The sequence below is a fragment of the Haliotis rufescens genome, unplaced genomic scaffold (genome assembly GCF_023055435.1).
Source record: "Haliotis rufescens isolate VD_foot unplaced genomic scaffold, xgHalRufe1.0.p SCAF_4, whole genome shotgun sequence".
In the NCBI taxonomy this organism is placed as follows: Eukaryota; Metazoa; Mollusca; class Gastropoda; order Lepetellida; family Haliotidae; genus Haliotis; species Haliotis rufescens.
Window position 1 is genome coordinate 11935885 of NW_025964112.1, and position 19701 is coordinate 11955585.

The 19701-nt window shown below is 41.5% G+C and overlaps 1 protein-coding gene across 1 annotated transcript in view; it reads right to left on the reverse strand.

The window, feature by feature from the left end:
- The window catches only part of LOC124112279 (acetylcholinesterase-like), a 34027-nt gene extending 17190 nt beyond the window's left edge, over positions 1 to 16837 (reverse strand). The window contains exons 1-5 of the mRNA XM_046472310.2: positions 16680 to 16837; positions 15556 to 15670; positions 13682 to 13865; positions 12603 to 12709; positions 11974 to 12195 (exon numbers count right to left, since the gene is read on the reverse strand). Of these exons, the coding sequence (XP_046328266.2) occupies positions 11974 to 12195; positions 12603 to 12709; positions 13682 to 13865; positions 15556 to 15670; positions 16680 to 16837 (786 nt within the window). The remainder of the gene's footprint in view (positions 1 to 11973; positions 12196 to 12602; positions 12710 to 13681; positions 13866 to 15555; positions 15671 to 16679) is intronic.
- Between the last annotated feature and the right edge of the window lie 2864 nt (positions 16838 to 19701).

Sequence of the window (19701 nt, forward strand, 5' to 3'; positions counted from 1 at the left end):
CTATAATGCATAAAGATTTATCCCGAAACAAATAATATATAGTCCATCTACCGCCTTGTTAAATGACACCATATTAGGATATGACTCGCATGTGGTGATTCAAGACATGAATTCTTTTTCTGCTTGGGAAATATGAAATAATCTTTCCTCGTTATGTGCAAACGGACATTAGTCTACTCACAGGTCAGCCCTGTATAAACTCATACCTTCAGTTTACTAACATGGGTTCATCGGAAACATTGTCAGTCGGGATAGTTAATGATTTTGAACACCAACCTGCATTTTCCACAAGCCACCAAACACCCCATACCTTGTCTCCTACGGGTACATCTTTTGCTATCAGAATCAGATTTACACTTGCCACGTATCACTCTGTGAAGAGCACCAGGAACTGGTGGTTCATCCATTGTTCTGGGTTTAAGTTTACCCCCAAATTGCACCCCTACGTGAACGTTGGCAGTGGTGCAAGAAAAGAGTGAGATGGCAACGTGCAAGATGGAGGGCCGTTCTGTTCAGCTTGGAGTTCCGCTTTCTAGTCAGACGTGGAAACGGTCGTGCACTTGTCTATAGAGGTCTGAATGAACGCTATGCCCAAATTGTGTGCAGAGATGGATCGATTTGGTGGAAGCGTCATGGTGGAATCATGGCGGGCGAACGGCTCTTGTGCATGTGGCTGGTGCACTGAATAGGGTCCGACATTGAGAAGACATCACGTCGTCCCGATCATTAACGCCAATGGTGGATTTTTCCAACAAAACAACACCTGACTTCATATAGCATGTGCCTACTAGGCCTTCATACGACAACATAAAGAAGTTAACATTGCCTGCTCGATCACCCGATTTGTCCCCAATTGAGCTTCTGTGGGATGGTTTGGATCGCCGTGTGTGCCCGCCATCTCCGTGTACAATATCCACAAGCGAGAAGAAGCCACAGACGTGTTGAGCCTGTGTTGTACTTCAAGAGTCACATCCATACATATCTGATCAATCTATAGAGACATCCCCATTCATCGTCAATTGGGTCAACTGTTGTGGACAAGTCTTCATCCACCAATAGCATAGGCATCATACTCTCATCTGACTGGTCAGGTGATTGATCCTTAATGGCCTGGTATCCTTGGTCACTCTTGGAGTTCTGATAGTCTTTGGTGCTTTGTTCAGACTCAGCGAGTAGCTCTTGGACATTTCCCTCTATTGCAATATCGAAGTCACTCTTCTTGTGCTCTTACACTGCATGATCCTTGTACTAAGATGACATTTAGTGCTGCATCAAGTAGGAAATAACCTCTTACTGTTCTTGCCAGAACCCTCAGACGAGTTCCCTGGATGAGATCCCCAAGAGACTGTTTGCCTCAGGCGTGGCCATCTGTATATCCCTATTTGGATTTCATTAAATTAGGATCGCCTCCGTGGTCTAGTGGTAGAGCGTCCGCCCGGAGAGCGGAAGGTACGGGGTTCGATCCCGGGCCGCGTCATACCAAAAGACGTTAAAAGATGGTACTTGTTGTTACCCTGTCTGGCGCTCGGCATTAAGGGGCTAAAACAAGGACTGGTCGGCTCGGAGTCAGTATCCTGTGTCTGAGTGGGCTATTCATGTTAAACTGCGGCATGGTATCTCAGTGACCTAGCACTATAAATCGGCATCAGTCCGGACTAGTACAAGCAGCCACACAAACATACACACGTACATGCACGTCGCTATATAAGTGCAATAATCTTGGACGCGACGTTAAACCCCATTTCACCTCACCTCATTAAGTTAAATACTGTTGGAAAGAAAACTAACTCAAATTGAATTTTATACAATTTGGTTGCACTGTGTGAACCAAAATATGAACGTTGTAACACTATTTAGATAATGTACACGTTTTTGACACCGCGACGTCAGCACAGTGCGGCACCGATCGTTATGGCACTATGAGGGTTAAGCGTTCACTCGTCACGAAGAAGGCCCGGGTTCGTAAAGCGGCATAAAACAATACTCACTACTGTGAATCAAGAAACAAGTTCAAAGACATTGCGGGTATACCATCATCAACAACTCGTTGTGTGTCACGGACCCAAGCAATATGTGCGTGAAAATGATCGGACAAGTCCTATTATGTCTTGCTCCTTCTTCCTGAAATTCCCCACACGTGACTGAACAAACACATGTTGATGTTGAACTGTTTTGATTAATATCATTCCCAAAGGGATTGGAGTTACTATACTTGACTGACCAAGTCGATGTTACTTTTACACTGCATTGCTCATTGTTTCAGGAGTGTCTGAATGACCCAATAACGGTTACAACGCTCTTGTGTTCCGGTGTCATTTTGTAGTGTCTTATTATCTTAATGTCGAGTAATTATGCGGGTTTTCGTGCTGCCTGGTGTATTATTTCAGTCATTTCACGGCGCTCTGTTTGCACTGAACATTGTTGTCCCGCAGATCATTGATCTTTTCCAATACAGGGAGCCATGACGACGGGTTAGGTGTAATGGCAAACTCTTAGAATGATGGGCGTTTTTGACTCAATAAGCAAAGGGACACAACTCTGCATATCAGAGAAAAGAAAAATATATTACCGTGAACACCTCTAATGTTTCCGACATTATGGGAGGGAAGATGGGGAATAATGTCATTGATGTAATGGTATATGTTTTTGATTGTTTTGATACTCTACATGATGTCACTGATAGTCAATGCAATCAGTTCAACTCGTATTCGGGGGCACGGGTGGCCCAGTCGTCTAAGGCGCCGCGATTCGCTGTGCAGAGTTGCGTCCCTTAGGCACGCCAGAAACCTATGATTGTGGGTTCGAATCCCGGTTCGCCCTGATTATGTTTCTAGGTTTGTTAGCACCATACCCGTGCTCGTGGGTTTCACCGAAGTGGTAAACGTCTGAGACCTGCATCACTTCGGGCTTTCCTCCCACACTAAGCTGACACGCCGTGATATGACTGGAATACAGTTAAAAGCGGCGTTAAACCCAACTCACTCACTCAGCTCGTATTTAAAGTCGTGATTTGTAGTTAGTCACCCTACATGTTATATATAGGCGTCATGATTGACTTATATGCTTGACAGATCACAAATATACAAAACACAATAATACACTGAGGGGCAAAAGAAGCTATACCTCTCAATTGATCTTATATATTTGATTTTCATTTGAAAATATCTTAAGTTAACGATATCATATCCAAAACATGAACTGTACCAGTTTTTGTCAGCACTCTATACTTCTACATTGTTTTATTTTTTTCACATATAATTTCATTTAAAACTTTTGAAAAACACAAAAAATCTCACAATTCACAACTGCTGATCATATCTATGAAAATCAATATATTTGCTTTTTTCGGTTTCAATTTACATTTTAAACTCTTGCCCTAGTTCATTCGTACACTTTTTTGTCGTTGCGTCACTTTCAGCTATTTGCATACCGTGTACAAAATGTTACAAAAGCGCCCGAAGCTTAACTTACAATGACCCTTAAGAGCTAGTTTCGAGATAGAGGGGTCTCTTAGGACACCTTGGGCAGGATATCGCTGACGGGACAGACAAAAAAGTGAATACAAAGTATTATTACACATGTGTTTTCGTTATGTTAAAAAAGCGTAATATCATCAAAAGATCATTCAAAACAGGACTGCATGCTTACTGTCTGTTCATCTATATATATTAGAAAAAAAACCTCAATGAAATTTGAAAACATTTAAGACATTGTCCTGTTAGTATGTTCATGGCCTGTAGTTAAATCTATGCCTGAACTGTTGTCAAGAATTGTTGTTTGCATGTATGACATCAACTAAGGAGCAAAATGTACTACAGCCGTGCCTCGTTTATACGGACACTTGCGTCATTTCACAATTCGTCCGCATAAACGAATTTCCGTATAACTGAAACCAGCTTCTTACTGGAAGAGTTACTTCCCTTCAATTAACAGGCACCTCTCAGTTGATTTTATCACATATTTTATTTCTAATTGAAAATTTCTTAACTTAGAGATATTATATTAAAATGAACTGTACTGATTCTTAGCCAACACTCAAATAATACTTCTACATGGTTTTATGCTTTAAAATATAATTTGATTTAAAACTTTAAAAAAAATTATAATCACATAATACACAAATACTGATGGGTATCGTATATTTGAAAATCATCTTCCCGGGACTGAGCTGTTCTGGGCAGTTAGCGCCCTTGCCTCGGGAAGAGGTAAACTTGCTTTTTTCGGCACAAATTTACATTTCAAACTTTGTAAGTGTCATGTGGTTGCCAATTCATTTCTGACTCAAGTCACAGATTACGTTTTACAAGCTGTTGCAGGAATGAGTGATGGTTAAATAGACATGATAAACTTTGACAACAGTTCTTTAAAGTTTCGGGGTGGTCAGGTAGCCTAGTGGTTAAAGCGTCCGTTCGTCACGCCGAAGACCCGGGTTCGATTCCCGACATGGGTACAATGTGTGGAGCCCATTTCTGGTGTCCCCGCCGTGATATTGCTGGAATATTGCTAAAAGCGGCGTAAAACCATTCTCACTCACTCACTTCAGTTACATAAAAAATCAAACTCGATATACTTTGTTTTGACCCTAAGTTTATTACAACACATCAAAATGTAAAGCGACATCCCATCTTTATACGACCATGTTCCATTTAGAAATATCTAATCATTATACATGTCTGTGACACCACAGCTAAACTGTTGGAACAGAAACAGGAGATCAAGCGATATCTACACTGTAGATATCGCTGCAATGACATTGCATCACAATGCTTTGCAGACCATTGTGACGTCATTGGTTACCATGACGTCACAATCAAGTGACATCACTAATGGCTCTACTACTAAAGCTGTCAGCAGTACTTTTTACACTTAAGACATTGCTTATTACTGTCTACAAACTTAAAAGTTGGAAGAATGATGTTGGATGATAAATAAAATCTCACCCTCGTGTCTTTTGTTATCAAATATATCAACACTCGTTAATAAAAGTGGAAAAAATCCTCGGCAAGCCTCGGAGTTTTCCCACTGTTATCAACTCGTGTTAATATATTTGATATCAAAAGACACTCGGGTGAGATTCTCTATATGTTCCTCAAGATGGTTGCAGGCACTGCGTTATAATTTAGGATGGGGAAAAAAAGAACCATTGTCATGGAGCTGTTACATGTTAAGACACAATCAAGTGCGGTTTGTGTATTTTAATATGAGTATGTTACTTCAGAAACAAAACACATGAAACAAATAAATAAATGATAAGATTTTTATAAAAATGGCTGTTTTAAATGGAAAAATAGTAAGCAACGCTCATTTATGTTCAAGCGTTTGCGTTGAGATATAACAGCTTCGGGACAAATGTTAAGTAACTGTTATTGCCACACATCATGTTGAGATCTGATTGGTTCAGATGATCGTGATAAAATACTGAGTATCCTGCCTTGGAGGGAAACAGATATTTGAGCAGGAGAATCAATCCCTACAACCCGCCACGAAGAAGACATGCTGCACGTGGAGTCAACACAACCCAATTTAACCTCGGGTCAATCGAAAAAGCTGTTTTCTATTAATATTCAATTTATTTGATCTCTTTTACAGTGGCAGATTGAAACATGTCGACATGATATATTATAATTTGAACACTTCAAAACTAAATAGCCTCCTCGGTGGTGAATGTAGCAACCGTAATACACACGAGTTCTCTGTTATGCTCACAATGTATACCGAAGAATGTTAAAAATTATTGATTGTTAAATAATTTGAGAAAACGGATCGCGCGATGATAATGTCAGTACTGATCAATATTTTCAAACGGCGTTTGCTTTTGTGGAGAAAATTTCGTACTATCGTTCTACTTCTCTGTAATCGGTCTAGAAATACACAAGTCGTTTTTTTGCCCAAGCACAGAACGTTGCAAGTGCTTTTTGCGCCAATTTAATTTTTAATTACTTTTGTGCCTCTGTTAGCACATGTCATTGACTTGCCTCCTTGGTAAGTGAGTGAGTGAGTTGGGTTTAACGTCGCTTTTAACATTATTCCAGTTAGATCGCGGCGTTTCAGCTTAATGAGTGAGTGAGTTGGGTTGAACGCCGCTTTTAACAGTATTTCAGTTATATCGCGGCGTGTCAGCTTAATGTGGGAGGAAAGCCCGAAGTGATCCAGGTCTCAGACGTTTACCACTTCGGTGAAACCCACGAGCACGGGTAAGGTGCTGAAAAAATTAATCTAGAAACATAATCGGGGGGAAGCGGGATTCGAACCCACAATCATAGGTTTCTGGCGTGCCCAAGGGACGCAACTCTGCACAGCGAATCGCGGCGCCTTAGACGACAGCGCCACCCCTGCCCCTTTCCTTGGTAAGCTTGTTTATGTTCTGTTATGTAAATTATGAATGAAGGGCGTGATCATCATTTTGTTCCGTGGGACAGAAATGTGATTCCGTTTAAACTGTTTGTCAACGTTACCGCGCTTATGCAACCCGGTTCAGAGATGATTATTCATGAACCGCCTGTTGAACGTACATCTACTAGAATAAATTGGGTGCACTGGTGGCCCAGTCGTCCAAGGCGCCGCAATTCGCTGTGCACGCCACAAACTTATGATTGTGGGTTCGAATCCCGATTATGTTCTAGGTTTGTCAGCACCTTCATAGGTTTCACCAAAATGGTAAACGTCTGAGACCTGCATCACTCACTAACTCACTAAGGCTACTGGTATAAATTGAATTGTGATATATAATCGTGTGAAGCGTCCTGTAAAATTCCCTTCATTGCTAGGCGAAAAGAATTTATTTTCTTGAATGTCTGAGGCTGCGTGACTTATATTACGTGTATGTTGTCAGAATCAATAACTTATGTTACGATGTACCTCAGGGCTGTAATCTCCAGGACTGAAAGATTTATCTTTTAATGGTGTTAGTAACAGGATAGCTCCCTCTATAGAAGGAGACCTAGTGGCCTAGTGGTAGAGCGTCCACCCGGAGAGCGTAAGGTCCGGTGTTCGATGCTTGGCCGCGTAATGCAAAAAGACGTTAATAGATGGTACTTGTTGTTACCCTGTCTGGCGCTCGGCATTAAGAGGCTAAAACAAGGACTGGTCGGCTCACTATACTGTGTATTCGTGTTAAAACTGCGGCATGGTATCTCATTGGGCTAGCACTATATAATCGGCATACCTCCGGACTAGTACAAGAAGCCGCACACACACACACACGTGCATGCACGTCGCTATAGAAGTGCAATAATCTTCGACGCGACGTTAAACCCCATTTCACTTCACCTCACCTCACCTCACCTCTACAGGACGGATTCAAATATTTAAAAAATATCGATTTTACCTTTTTAGGGAATATAACTTCCGACGCGCCCACGCTCCAGTCGTTTACAACATTTCAATGTGACACGATGTAAACTATAAGCCTACATACACTATTGCCTGTTGTGTTGTAGGTAAGTTCCTATCTCATAGTAACCTTGTGATAGGTGCTACTTTCAAGTGAGATCTGTTGAGAGGTTAAACATTGGAATTGTAAAACCACCTTGGGGGTTTTACATTTGAATTGTAAGACCTGTTTGGGGTTTTACATTTGAATTGTAAGACCAGCTTGGGGGTTTTACATTTGATTTGTAAGACCTGCTTGGCGTTTTACATTTGAATTGGGGCTTTACATTTGAATTGTAAGACCAGCTTGGGGGTTTTACATTTGAATTGTAAGACCTGCTTGGGCGTTTTACATTTGAATTGGGGCTTTACATTTGAGTTATAAGACCTGCTTGGAGGTTTTACATTTGAATTGTAAGACCTGTTTGGGGTTTTACATTTGAATTGTAAGACCTTCATGGAGGTTTTGCATTTGAATTGTAAGACCTGCGTGAATTGTATAAACATTCTTTTAATATACATCTATAGTTGCATTTTTGACTGCTTATAAGTTACAATATTTTACACATGAAACTTCCATGACGCGAATCAACCTACAACCTCACATATCATGTTTAGTATGGGCACCCAATGGTTCCCTCTGGGCCACCGTGACGGGGCAGGTCTGAGTGGGTGAGTATAGTTTTAGGCTTCACACATTGTACCCATGTCGGTAGTCGAACCCAGGTCTTCGGCGTGACGAGCGAACGCTTTAACCACTAGGCTACCCGACCGCCCCTACCGGGCCAGGTGATGAAAGGGTTTTCAATCTGATTCCAGACGTTGCCTTTCTCTCCCAGCTGTCATCGTATTTGTTATATACCGCGACTACTGGTAAACATCGGAGGCCTGCATCGCGTTGGGCTATCCTACCACATTAAGCAGACAAGCTGTATAGTAACTGGAATACTGCTCAAAACCGCGTTACATCCAACTCACTCACTCTTGTTTGTTGTGGTATTTCTTGCATTTAGATGGTTCATAATTCAGTTGAAATATTCTTCCTCGGTTTTGGTTTAGACTATTCCCGCGTTCGAGGTTTTAAATCCTCAACAAAATCCGGGGGCGGTCGGGTAACCTAGTGGCTAAAGCGTTTGCTCGTCACGCCGAAGACCCGGGTTCGATTCCCGACATGGGTACAATGTGTGAAGCCCATTTCTGGTGTCCCCCGACGTGATATTGCTGGAATATTTCTAAAAGCGGCGCAAAAACTATACTCACTCACTCACTCAACAAAAACCGAGGAGAATTTTAACTGTAACTTTAAGTAAATATGAAAAGTATATACCTGCAGGTTTTACCAAAGATAAACAGTAAACAAACAAAATAAACCTGAAAATATTAACTATAATAATAATTGTGTATAAATTTGTTTTAGTAGTTGAACATATTTTGTTATTTTCTTTTTTAGTATCGTCGTGAGGTAATATTTAAAATTACATACAATTACAATGAGCAGAACACCTGGATAAACTACATGTCAATAGTGTGTTACATATCGTATATTGAGTGCAATTGCTACTACAGTTTCCACCATTTGCCATGCCCCACGTTATACACAATAGAGTAGTACTACTATTATGTGTTATTCATTTACAAGTAGATCATTAACACTAGACAACAAGATGATGTATTTTGGTACAAATACATGTTTTATAATTAATAGCAGCAAAACGTGTTCTACACCAATTAACTTGTCGTCAATGGCACCCTTGGAATCCCTTATTTCATTTTGAAATATATATCGTCAATGCAAGAGAATTACCAGTCTAGATTATCCGCCGAAACAGATTCTGACACATGTACACAATGTGAATAACATTCAAAGGATGGTTAAAGGAAAGAATATAAGCACCCACGTCTATACGTTTGAAATTGTAGGCCGGGTGAGGGGGATCAATTTGTCTGTTCACTATTGAAAACTCAACTAAACGTTTAATATAATCTTTATCCTAAGACTAAGTGGGCGAGTTGCGTTTAACGACGCTTTGAACAGTAGTCCGGTTATATCAGGGCATGTCTGCTTGATGTGGGAGGAAAGCCCGAAGTGATGCAGGTCTTAGACGTTTACCACTTCGGTGAAACCCACGGGTATGGTGCTGACAAACCTAGAACATAATCGGGGCAAACCAGGAATCGAACCGACGATCATAGGTTTCTGGCGTGTCCAAGGGACTCAACTCTGCACAGCGAATTACGGCGCCTTAGACGACTGGGTCCCCCGTGCTCCCATTTAAGGATCCTATTGAGGTCGCGATGTCAGGTGGTCTCACATTCTAGTGCATACCAAGGAGACACAGCGAACACTCTTTTCGATATTGACAGGGGACGATTGGGTTGTTAGTTGGTTTGTTGTTAACGCCGCACTCAGCAATATTCCAGCTATATGACGGCGGTCTACGATTGGGTAGCTCGGTGGTCAAAGCGTTCGCTCGTCACACAGAAGACCCGGTTTCGATTCCCAACATGGGTAGAATGTGTGAAGCTCCTTTCTGGTGTCTACTGACATGATATTGCTGGAATATTGCTAAAAGAGGCGTAAAATCATACTCACTCACTATTTTGACTGTAACACTTACAAGGCTTAATTTCAATTACTTAAATTGTTTTCAATGACAAAACAATTAATCCCCCCTTTCAACATCGTTTAACTGTTGTCTTAAAGGACCGACGAATTGACAAATTCGCATCACTGGCGTGAGTGAGTTGGGTTTAACGCCGCTTTTAACAGTATTACAGTTATATCGCGGCGTGTCAGCTTAATGTGGGAGGAAAGCCCGAAGTGATGCAGGTATTAGACGTTTACCTCTTCGGTGAAACCCACGAGCACGGGTATGGTGCTGACAAACCTAGAAACATAATCAGGGCGAACCGGGATTCAAACCAACAATCATAGGTTTCTGGCATGCCCAAGGGAAGCAACTCGGCACGGCGAATCGCGGCGCCTTAGACGACTGGGCCACCCGTAACCCCCTCGCATCACTGGAAGCCTAAAAGAGCAACCCCTCTGGCACTGGTCGTAAGAGGCGACTAACGGGATCGTTTGGTCAGGCTCGCTGACTTGGTTGAAGCTTGTCATCGATCCCGATTGCGTGAATCGATGCTCATGATATTAATCACTGGATTGTCTGGTCCAGACTCGATTATTTACAGACCGCCGTCATTTAGCTGGAATATTGCTTGTTGCAAACAACAAACCAACCAACCATGCGGAATATTTGCTGTGAAGAGTCTGTGAGGTATGACATCAAAGCCTGATGGTGTTTGCACTGCTCAATGTTCACAAATCTACCTCCGAACCCGTATGAGCCCAACGAGCTACATAATGGTGTGTCCCATTCACTCCACCAGTTCGAATCATTCAGGTGAAATGGCCAAACGGTGCGGTCAGGTAGCCAAGTGGTTAAAGCGTTCGCTCGTCACTTCGAAGACCCGGGTTCGATTCCTGACATGGGTAATGTGTGAAGCCAAAATTGATGGTGTCCCCCGCCGTGATATTGCTGGAACATTACTAAAAGCAGCGTAAAACCATACTCACTCACTCACTCACTCACTGAAATGGCCAAAATATAAAAAAATATGAAGAGGATGCTAATTAGGTTTTATTTAAGGTAAAATCAGTAAACGTTAACATGCTATTGACAGTGATCAGTATACATAGATAAATCGAATAGTTTTAAGGTTAAGGACTGAAGTCAACAAACAACTTAAACATGAGGCATCGGACCGAAATTCCAGAGAACAAATAATGTTTAATTTAGTAATCCCAAATCAACTCCTTACGCTCCCATGGATTCATGTTGGGTAAGGATTGTAGCCCACAAACAACTCAAACAAGAGACATTTGGCCGAATTTGCTATATTTGTGGTTTGACGCGTGTTGGCAGCATTAAGAATCAGAAACCTTTGGTTCCAAAACGAATATCTTTTCCATTTCGCTAGACCCATGTTCCTTCTGAAAGGCTTTCCGTATTTGGCAAAGTTGGTCCAGTACTTTATGATGTCATCAGAGAGTTCCTCCTGGTCGGGTGGCAGAGTATAGTTTCCCAGATCAAAAGTTCCAAAAACCGACGGTAGCTCTATTCCATGGCAGACATAGTTGTTGCAGACATTTCCTGGCCCCCAGATATCGTATGGGAACAGTTGATCAAAGACGTAGTTGAATGATTTGGAGTCATCAGCAACAATGTCTGAGACGGCCCGACTCACACAGTTGAACACGTAATCCGTGGTAATTTCAGACAAGACGAAACGTTTGTCAGCGTTCGCATTGACATCATAGAAAAGACCTAACAAGCCCAAAGAAAGTGATGGGTTTACCGTTTCGAGAAGGCTCTCAAACTCTGAGGAATTTATAGGGTTATTGAATATAGAGAATATGTACCCCACGCCTTCATCTTGGACAGTTCCGATGATGGTGTTCATCTTCTTGTGAAGACCTCTTTCAAAGATGTTGTATAGGTGGTCCTTCACCAAAGTGCCGTCGATGACGGGGCCCCAGAATTGGAAGGATAGGAGGAATGTTGCCCCAGGCAATGTGACCTGGCCTTGGAAAGTCAAGATGTCATCAGCATCAGCCTCCCTATAGCAGGTGAGGTTACCCACAGTACACCCCATCAAGGTGGCGAGTTGAGCTTCTTGGCTGTCTCCTTGAGCTGCAGTTCTGAAGGGCAGGGTGAAGGGACAACTCTGGAGGATGGCGCGATTTAAGTACTGACTGGCGGAGGGGACGCTCATCAGAAGAGCAGTAGACTGGGCCCCAGCACTCTGGCCGAAAGCCGTGATCTGGTGAAGTAGATGAATATTAACATCAAATACTCATGTAAGGGACAAGAAACTATACCTCTCAGATGATATAATAGATTGGATTTTACGCTATATTTGCAAAACCAGACATTTTAAAATATAAATTATGACCCTAAATATTATTTTGATACATACAAACTTGTTTTCAACAGTCTAAAACGGAACCATAAATTGATACGAGTTTAAGCATGTAGTGAAGCCTGATGGTGTTATCAATATTTTTGGTTGCATTTTGGAGCATATATTAAGCATTTTCGCGAACAATGTATTGTTTCGAGAAAGAGTTGATGTTAATCACTTAATTTAGAACTTCGCGCTATCGCATCAGTGTGCCAAGATCGTGGGTTTGAATTACAGATTGGCCCTGATATGTTTCTAGGACTGACCTTTGTGTTGTCTCCCCCGAAGTACTGGATGTAGGTGTGAATCCATTCCAGGGCCGCGATCTGGTCCTTCACCCCAAGGTTCCGGGATCCAAGGAAACCAAACGCGGCTGAAATATGTTAACAGGCTGGGATTATGGACCGATCGTTTGATATTCGTGGTGGGATGGGTAGGGTCGGTGGGTGCTGGGATTTTGTCGAAAAATATAATTGTTCCTTAAAGTTTTGAAAAATATATAAATTATTCTTCAAACTGTTGAAACAATAGAAATTGCCTGCCACCAAAATTACATTGTTAAATGGTGTTTTTCATTTTAAGTCTCACAGTTTTATTTTTTTTAAATTCTGGTTATGTAGCTGTAGCTGAAAAATGGCGTCCATGGCGTCACAACTCGCTGCTGGAAACAACATCGTGGTGTCCGTTTCACAATTCGCCCTGATAATGGTTCCACGTTTGTGAGAACCAAACATGTGCTCTTGGGTTTCACCAGAGTGGTAAACCTGCATCACTTCGGACTCTTCGTCCATCATGAAGCTGTCGCGCCGTGATGTAACTCAAGTACTGTTCAAACTCTCGTTAAAACAAACCCACTCACTCACTCACTCACTTAATCCCCTAGTAGTGATAACATTGTTGATGTGAATTGCGGATATATCAAACTGATCTTTTCGGGCCTTTCATTTTTTTTTGGTCGGTTAAAGCCGCACTCAGCAATATTCCAGCTATGTGACGGCGGTCTGTAAATAATCGAATCTTGACCAGACAGTCCAGTGATTGACATGAGCATCAATCCATGCAATTGATACGATACGATAACGATGACATGCATCAACCAAATCAGCGAGCCTGACCACCCGATCCCGTTAGTCGACAAGCGTAGTCGCCTTTTACGGCAAGCATGGATTGCTGAAGATCAATTCTACCCCGGCTCTTCACGGGTCAAATGATATCAAGTATTGACAAAGGTTAAAGACGCAGGTATATTTTATTTAAGATGCCCCACGGTCAGTTCATGGTTATAGCATGGACCTTCGCACATACAGATGCACTGAGTGAAGACCTTGTCAATGCCCTTACTCACTCAATCTGTAGTTTATGGTCACCAAGATACATCCGCCCTCGTTGACAAATACATCGCCATCAAACACGATAGATCCTCCGCTATATGCATCGAAATTGCCACCGTGCAGGAAGAACATGACGCAAGTTCCGGGAGGATTTCCACTTGGCGTGAAGATGTTCAGAAACAAACAGTCCTCAGAAATCTGGAGAAATACACAAAGATGTCTTGGCAAAGGTGTTGAAGTGACAAATAACAATTTTTCTAAATATGTTGTCTCTTTGGTCTGATGTGGGAACAGGTACTACGCATGGCGATTGACTTTAATACTAGTATATGAACCAACGTGTGATATTGCAATGCTGGATACAATGTCAAATGAATTCAACGATCAAGTACAATAACTGAGTGAGTGAGTGAGTGAGTGGGGTTTAACGCCGCTTTTAACAGTATTCCAGTTATATCGCGGCGTGTCAGCTTAATGTGGGAGGAAAGCCCGAAGTGATGCAGGTATTAGACGTTTACCACTTCGGTGAAACCCACGAGCACGGATATGGTGCTGACAAACCTAGAAACATAATCGGGGCGAACCGGGATTCAATCATAGGTTTTTCAAGGGACGCAACTCTGCACAGCGAATCGCGGCGCCTTAGACGACTGGGCCACCCGTGCCCCCAGTAAAATAACTGAGGGACAAAAGATAGTATACTTTTTTATGACATTTGAAAATTGAAAGAACTGTTGTTAAATTTGATTATGTCTATTTAACCATCATTCATTCCTGCAACAGTTTGAAAAAAGTAATCTGTGGCTAATTCAGGTAATTTTGTGTTGAAATGAATTGGTTCAATGAAGACTGAGGAAGACAACCACAAGACCCAAACCATATTTGAAATGTAAATCTGTGCCGAAAAAAGAAAAGATACACATTAGCAATTGTGTATAATGCGGAATTTTTGTTTTAAAATTTTAAAAGTTTTAAATCAAACTATATTTAAAAAAACTAAAACCATGTACAAGTATGTGTGAGTGATGACTAAGGGTCAGTGCAGTTCATCTTTGGATGTATATAACTAACTTGATATAATTTCAATTGGAAATATAAAGTATGGTAAAATCAACTGAAAGGTATAGGTACAGTTCAGGCATATATTTGACAACAGGCCATGAACATATTAATAGGCCAACAATATTACTAATGTTTTCATTTTTCATTGAGGGTGTTTTCAAATATAAGCAGATGCTCAGAAAGTAAGCAATCCCTCCTGTTTTGAATAACCTTTTATGGTTATTGAGCTGTTTTAACATAATGACTTGTTTGTTTGTTGTTTAACGCCGCACTCAGCAATATTCTAGCTATAAGACGGCGGTCTGTAAATAATCGACTAGACAATCCAGGGATTGACATTATGAGCATAGATCCACGCAATTGGGATTTGATGACATGCATCAACCAAGTCATCGAGCCTGACCACCCGATCCAGTTGGTAGCATCTTACAAGCATAGTCGCCCTTTACGGCAAGTATGGGTTGCTGAAGACCTATTCTACCCCGGATCTTCGCGGGTCTGAAAACACATGTGCAATAATACTTTGTATTCACTAATTCGTCTGTCCCGTCAGCGATACCCTGTCCGACGTGTCCTTAGGGATCCCTCTATCTCGAAACCAGGGCCCACTTGCACAAAGCGATCTTAGCGCTAAGATGATCGTAACTCCCATACTTTAACATAGGCTTACGATCTTAGCGCTAAGATCGCTTTGTGCAAGCGGGCCCAGCTCTTAAGGTTCATTTTAAGGTAAACTTCGGGCACTTTTGTGATATGCTGTACACGGTATGCAGTGTGAAACAAAATGGCTGAAAAAGACAGTGTATGAATGGACTATGGCACATACGTCTTCCTGGCACGCCAGTTCTGGGATGTTGGGACAGTTCTGGTAGCACGCTGCACCCACATTCGTCGCGTCGTAGGGATTTGGCCAGGGACTAACAGGCTGGGGATCCTCGAACCTTGCAAACCAGATCAAAGAATCATTGTGGTATCAAGATGCCACACGGCGCTTATGTACCCTAATGGTAAACGTGTTCATTCATCAAGCCGGTGGCTTGCGTTCAATTCCCAAATGGAAACATTGTGTGAAACCCATTTCCGATTCCCACGTCATTGTATTCCTGGTATATCGCTTAAGCGCCGTAACCCCCTCACAACAGCAGGTGTAGGAACCATATAGGTTTATCATACTTTGTGCTTATAAACATGGACTAAACTTCGCCGCCTCAAACTGTATTTCAGGTATATCATACGAAAACCTACGTTTGCTACTTTGGTAGCTCTAAAACTTTTTTTAAATCGAAATTTCTCGCTGTTATTTTCTCGAAATTTCAAGTTTTTGCAAATTAACTTGAAATAACGAGAAAATAATCGAAATTACCAGAAAAATTCGAAGTAAAGAGAAAATAATTGAAATTTTGAAAATATAATCGAAATAACGAGAAAAAACGCGACAATTACGTTTAAATAACAAGAAAATTCGATTTAAATATATAAAATAATTGATCTATATACATATACATATATGCTAACAAAGTGGCAACCATAAGGCTCCCGAAATATCACAGTCTGTCAGCTTAATGAGGATGAAGCGTCCAAGGGGACCCAAGCCCTTAACCTTTACCACTTTGGTGAATCCCACGAGCAAGGTATAGACCACCCGAAACACTTAAAACCTTGATGTGTGGCATCGACACGCTGGCAACTTCAATGTCATTTTATAAATGACAACCTTTGTGTCTCAAATGCAGAAATATTGTTTGAAAATTTGCATTCACGTGCAACCATATTCTGAGATTGAGACGCCGAAGTTGAACTCATTTTGTGTCGTGCAATTTATGAGTTATCATTAGATGTATATAACAGCCACAAGACCGACTTTTGTAAAACATCAGTTAACCTTAATACATACGCTTCGTTTCTGTAAAACGGCGACCCCCTTTCAAGAATGCAAAACCCTGGATTTACCTTGGAGCGCTGGCATACTTAATGCCGAGGAACGCGTTGGTGTCAGTCCGGGCAATACCGACGATGTCGCCAAGAGCAGGGACGTTAACAGTTACTGTCGTCGCCGCCGCCAACCGCGTCAAGGACGCAAGCGAGAGGAGTGCTGCAAGGAGAGCCATCTTGCTAGTGTTTGTTTATGATTTAGTTCTTGGCTTATATACTGATAGTTGATTAGTTGATAGGACATCTGTGGTTTAGCATTGCTGTAGCTAACGTATGGCAATTACTACGATGCAGCATGTTTGACCTTAGGCACATCTGGTACGAAATAAGTCGATATATCTTATCTACGTGTGCATGTATCTATCTATAGCGTACATTTGATACTAGCGTGTAGATCAACTGGTATTTTCTCTCTTCTTAAGAGGCTGACCATTTAATTTTCTGGTATGGGCCGAGGATCTTTGGTGTCTAAGTTTCAAAACTCTTGAGGAACAATCGAGCATGCTCTTTCTTCGAAGATTCCAAAGAGCGCCATACGACTCTTGCTAAAAGGTTTCTGATCAGGGTTACAACATTTCAGGTTTTATTAAAGCTTTCAAAACGATTTATGGTGTACATATAGTCCTTGCTTTTAAGTGTTTGTGATGGGTGCCACCGGTGGAGCAGGATCCGCTATCCATTTCGCGATATGCACTATTTGATAGTGATTTAGAAACCCATGCTCGTGATCGTAAAATAGACTTTTGGAAGTGATTTCTAATGATTATGGGGCGGTCGGGTAGCTTAGTGGTTAAAGCGTTCGCTTGTCACGTCGAAGACCCGGGTTCGATTCCCGACATGGGTACAATGTGTGAAGCCCATGTCTGGTTTCCCCCGCCGTGATATTGCTGGAATATTGCCAAAAACGGCGTTAAACCATACTCACTCACTCAAAGTTTATATAGGCAAAGAAGGAAGTCAAAAGATTTATGAGGGGCAACGAAACAAGTATTCGAGGAGAAAGAAATCAATGAAATCGTTGAAGAAGTTAAGGATTGTAGGTATTTTTGGAAATCTGTCAAGAAATATTGCTATTGTAAAGAAAATGTATCGCGAAATATTTCTGTTGATGATTGGTACAAGTATTTTATAACACTGTTACACACTGTCGAAAAAAAATAATGCATTCGGAGAACAAGTTAAGTTTTTTCTTAAACAGTCATGAACCTGAGCACTGTGACGCCTGTAGCAATGCAGGTGATATTTTTGGTAGCAGCATCACCGACGATGAAATTGTTTGCACAAAAATAATTTGAAGAATGGTAAATCCCCTGGTGATACCCGTCGAAGTATTTAAAGAAGCTTGTATATTAATACTGCCCTTAAGTAATAGTTTGTATAATCGTTTTCTAGACAGTGGCAAGTTTCTAGATTCGTGGAAGGTTGGTTTGAGTGTATGTACTCCTTCACGAAGCAGGAGATAAACACGAATACCTATAGTTTTGGTTTGTTGTTTAACGCCGCACAGTACTCCAGCTATATGGCGGCGGTCTGTAAATAATCGAGTCTGGACCAGACAATCCAGTGATTGACATCATGAGCATCGATCCACGCAATTGGAATAGGATGACATGCATCAAACCCTGAAATGGGGATTAAAATTAAATACGGGTAACACCAAAATAATAGTCTTTAACAATTTTTAGGTAGGATAATTATAAATATGTGCGAAATGGTTTCTCAATTGAAAGAATGTTGAGGTAGTATCGCATTACAAATATTTACGTGTAGACATATATTTTCGTGTAGACATATATCCAGTAAGGCCTGTGAGAAACCTGCCATGGAAGGTGAAAGAGCTTGACATGTCATTAAAAGGTTTATATCGAGGTATAAACATTTGCCAATTGCATCTTCACTCAAATTGTTTGATGGGATGCACATACTTTAACATTAGTGAGTGAGTGAGTATGGTTTTACGCCACTTTTAGCAATATTCCAGCAATATCACGGCGGGGGACACCAGAAATGGGCTTCACACATTGTACCCATGTCGGGAATCGAACCCGTGTCTTCGGCGTGACGGGCGAACGCTTTAACCACTAGGCTACCCGACCGCCCACTTTAACATTAGAGCACCTAAGTTTTCAAAAGTACCGGCAATTGAAAATACATCCTGTCCATACTGTAACCACCCAAATAAAGACGAATATCACGTACTATTAATATGTCTAGAATAGGCAAGTTTAAAAAATGATTATATGTAGCAGTATTTTAGAAATGGACCATCTCGAGAAAAGCTGCATGATAAACTCCAAACCGAAAATGCGAACATGCTACCCCAGCGCCCCGTTTGACATAGAATACAACATGTACATATGTTATGACGCCATTAGTTATGATCAAGTGCTTGTCATCTGTTACAAATAGGATGTTTTCACACAGCAATACATTCTCATATATCTTAGTTCTATAGGGCAGTGGGGTAGCCTAGTGGTATACAGCGTTTGCTCGACATGCTGAAGACCTTGGTTCGAGTCCCCACATGGGTACATTATGTGACGCCCATTTATGGTGTCCCCGTCGTTATATTGCTGGAGTATTGCTAACAGTGGCGTAAACCCACACTCACTCGCTCACTCGCTCACTCTTAGGTCTACAACCAGTTTTTCCCGTGTTCGAATCCTGTTCTAACTGTCAACACTTCAAAGGTTCACTGGCTTGGCACAGGATCAAATAACTAATGATATACAAAGAACAATATTTAAATGAATCCCCAATGATATTCAGAAATAATACGTAACAACGTAACATTGTTGAATTCCCCGAGAGCATCGATGCATCTTGGGTACTGGATATCGCGTGGTATTCTTCGTCATTCTTCTTGTAAGGCCTGCCCAAGCTTATGTTTCAAGGTTTGTCAGCACCATAGCCGTTCTTATGGGTTTTACCAAAGCGGTAAACGTCTAAGACCTGCATCACTTCGGGTTTTCCCTTAAATCAAGCTGACACGCCGCGATATAACTGAATACTGTGCAAAGCGGCGTTTTGATAAATACTC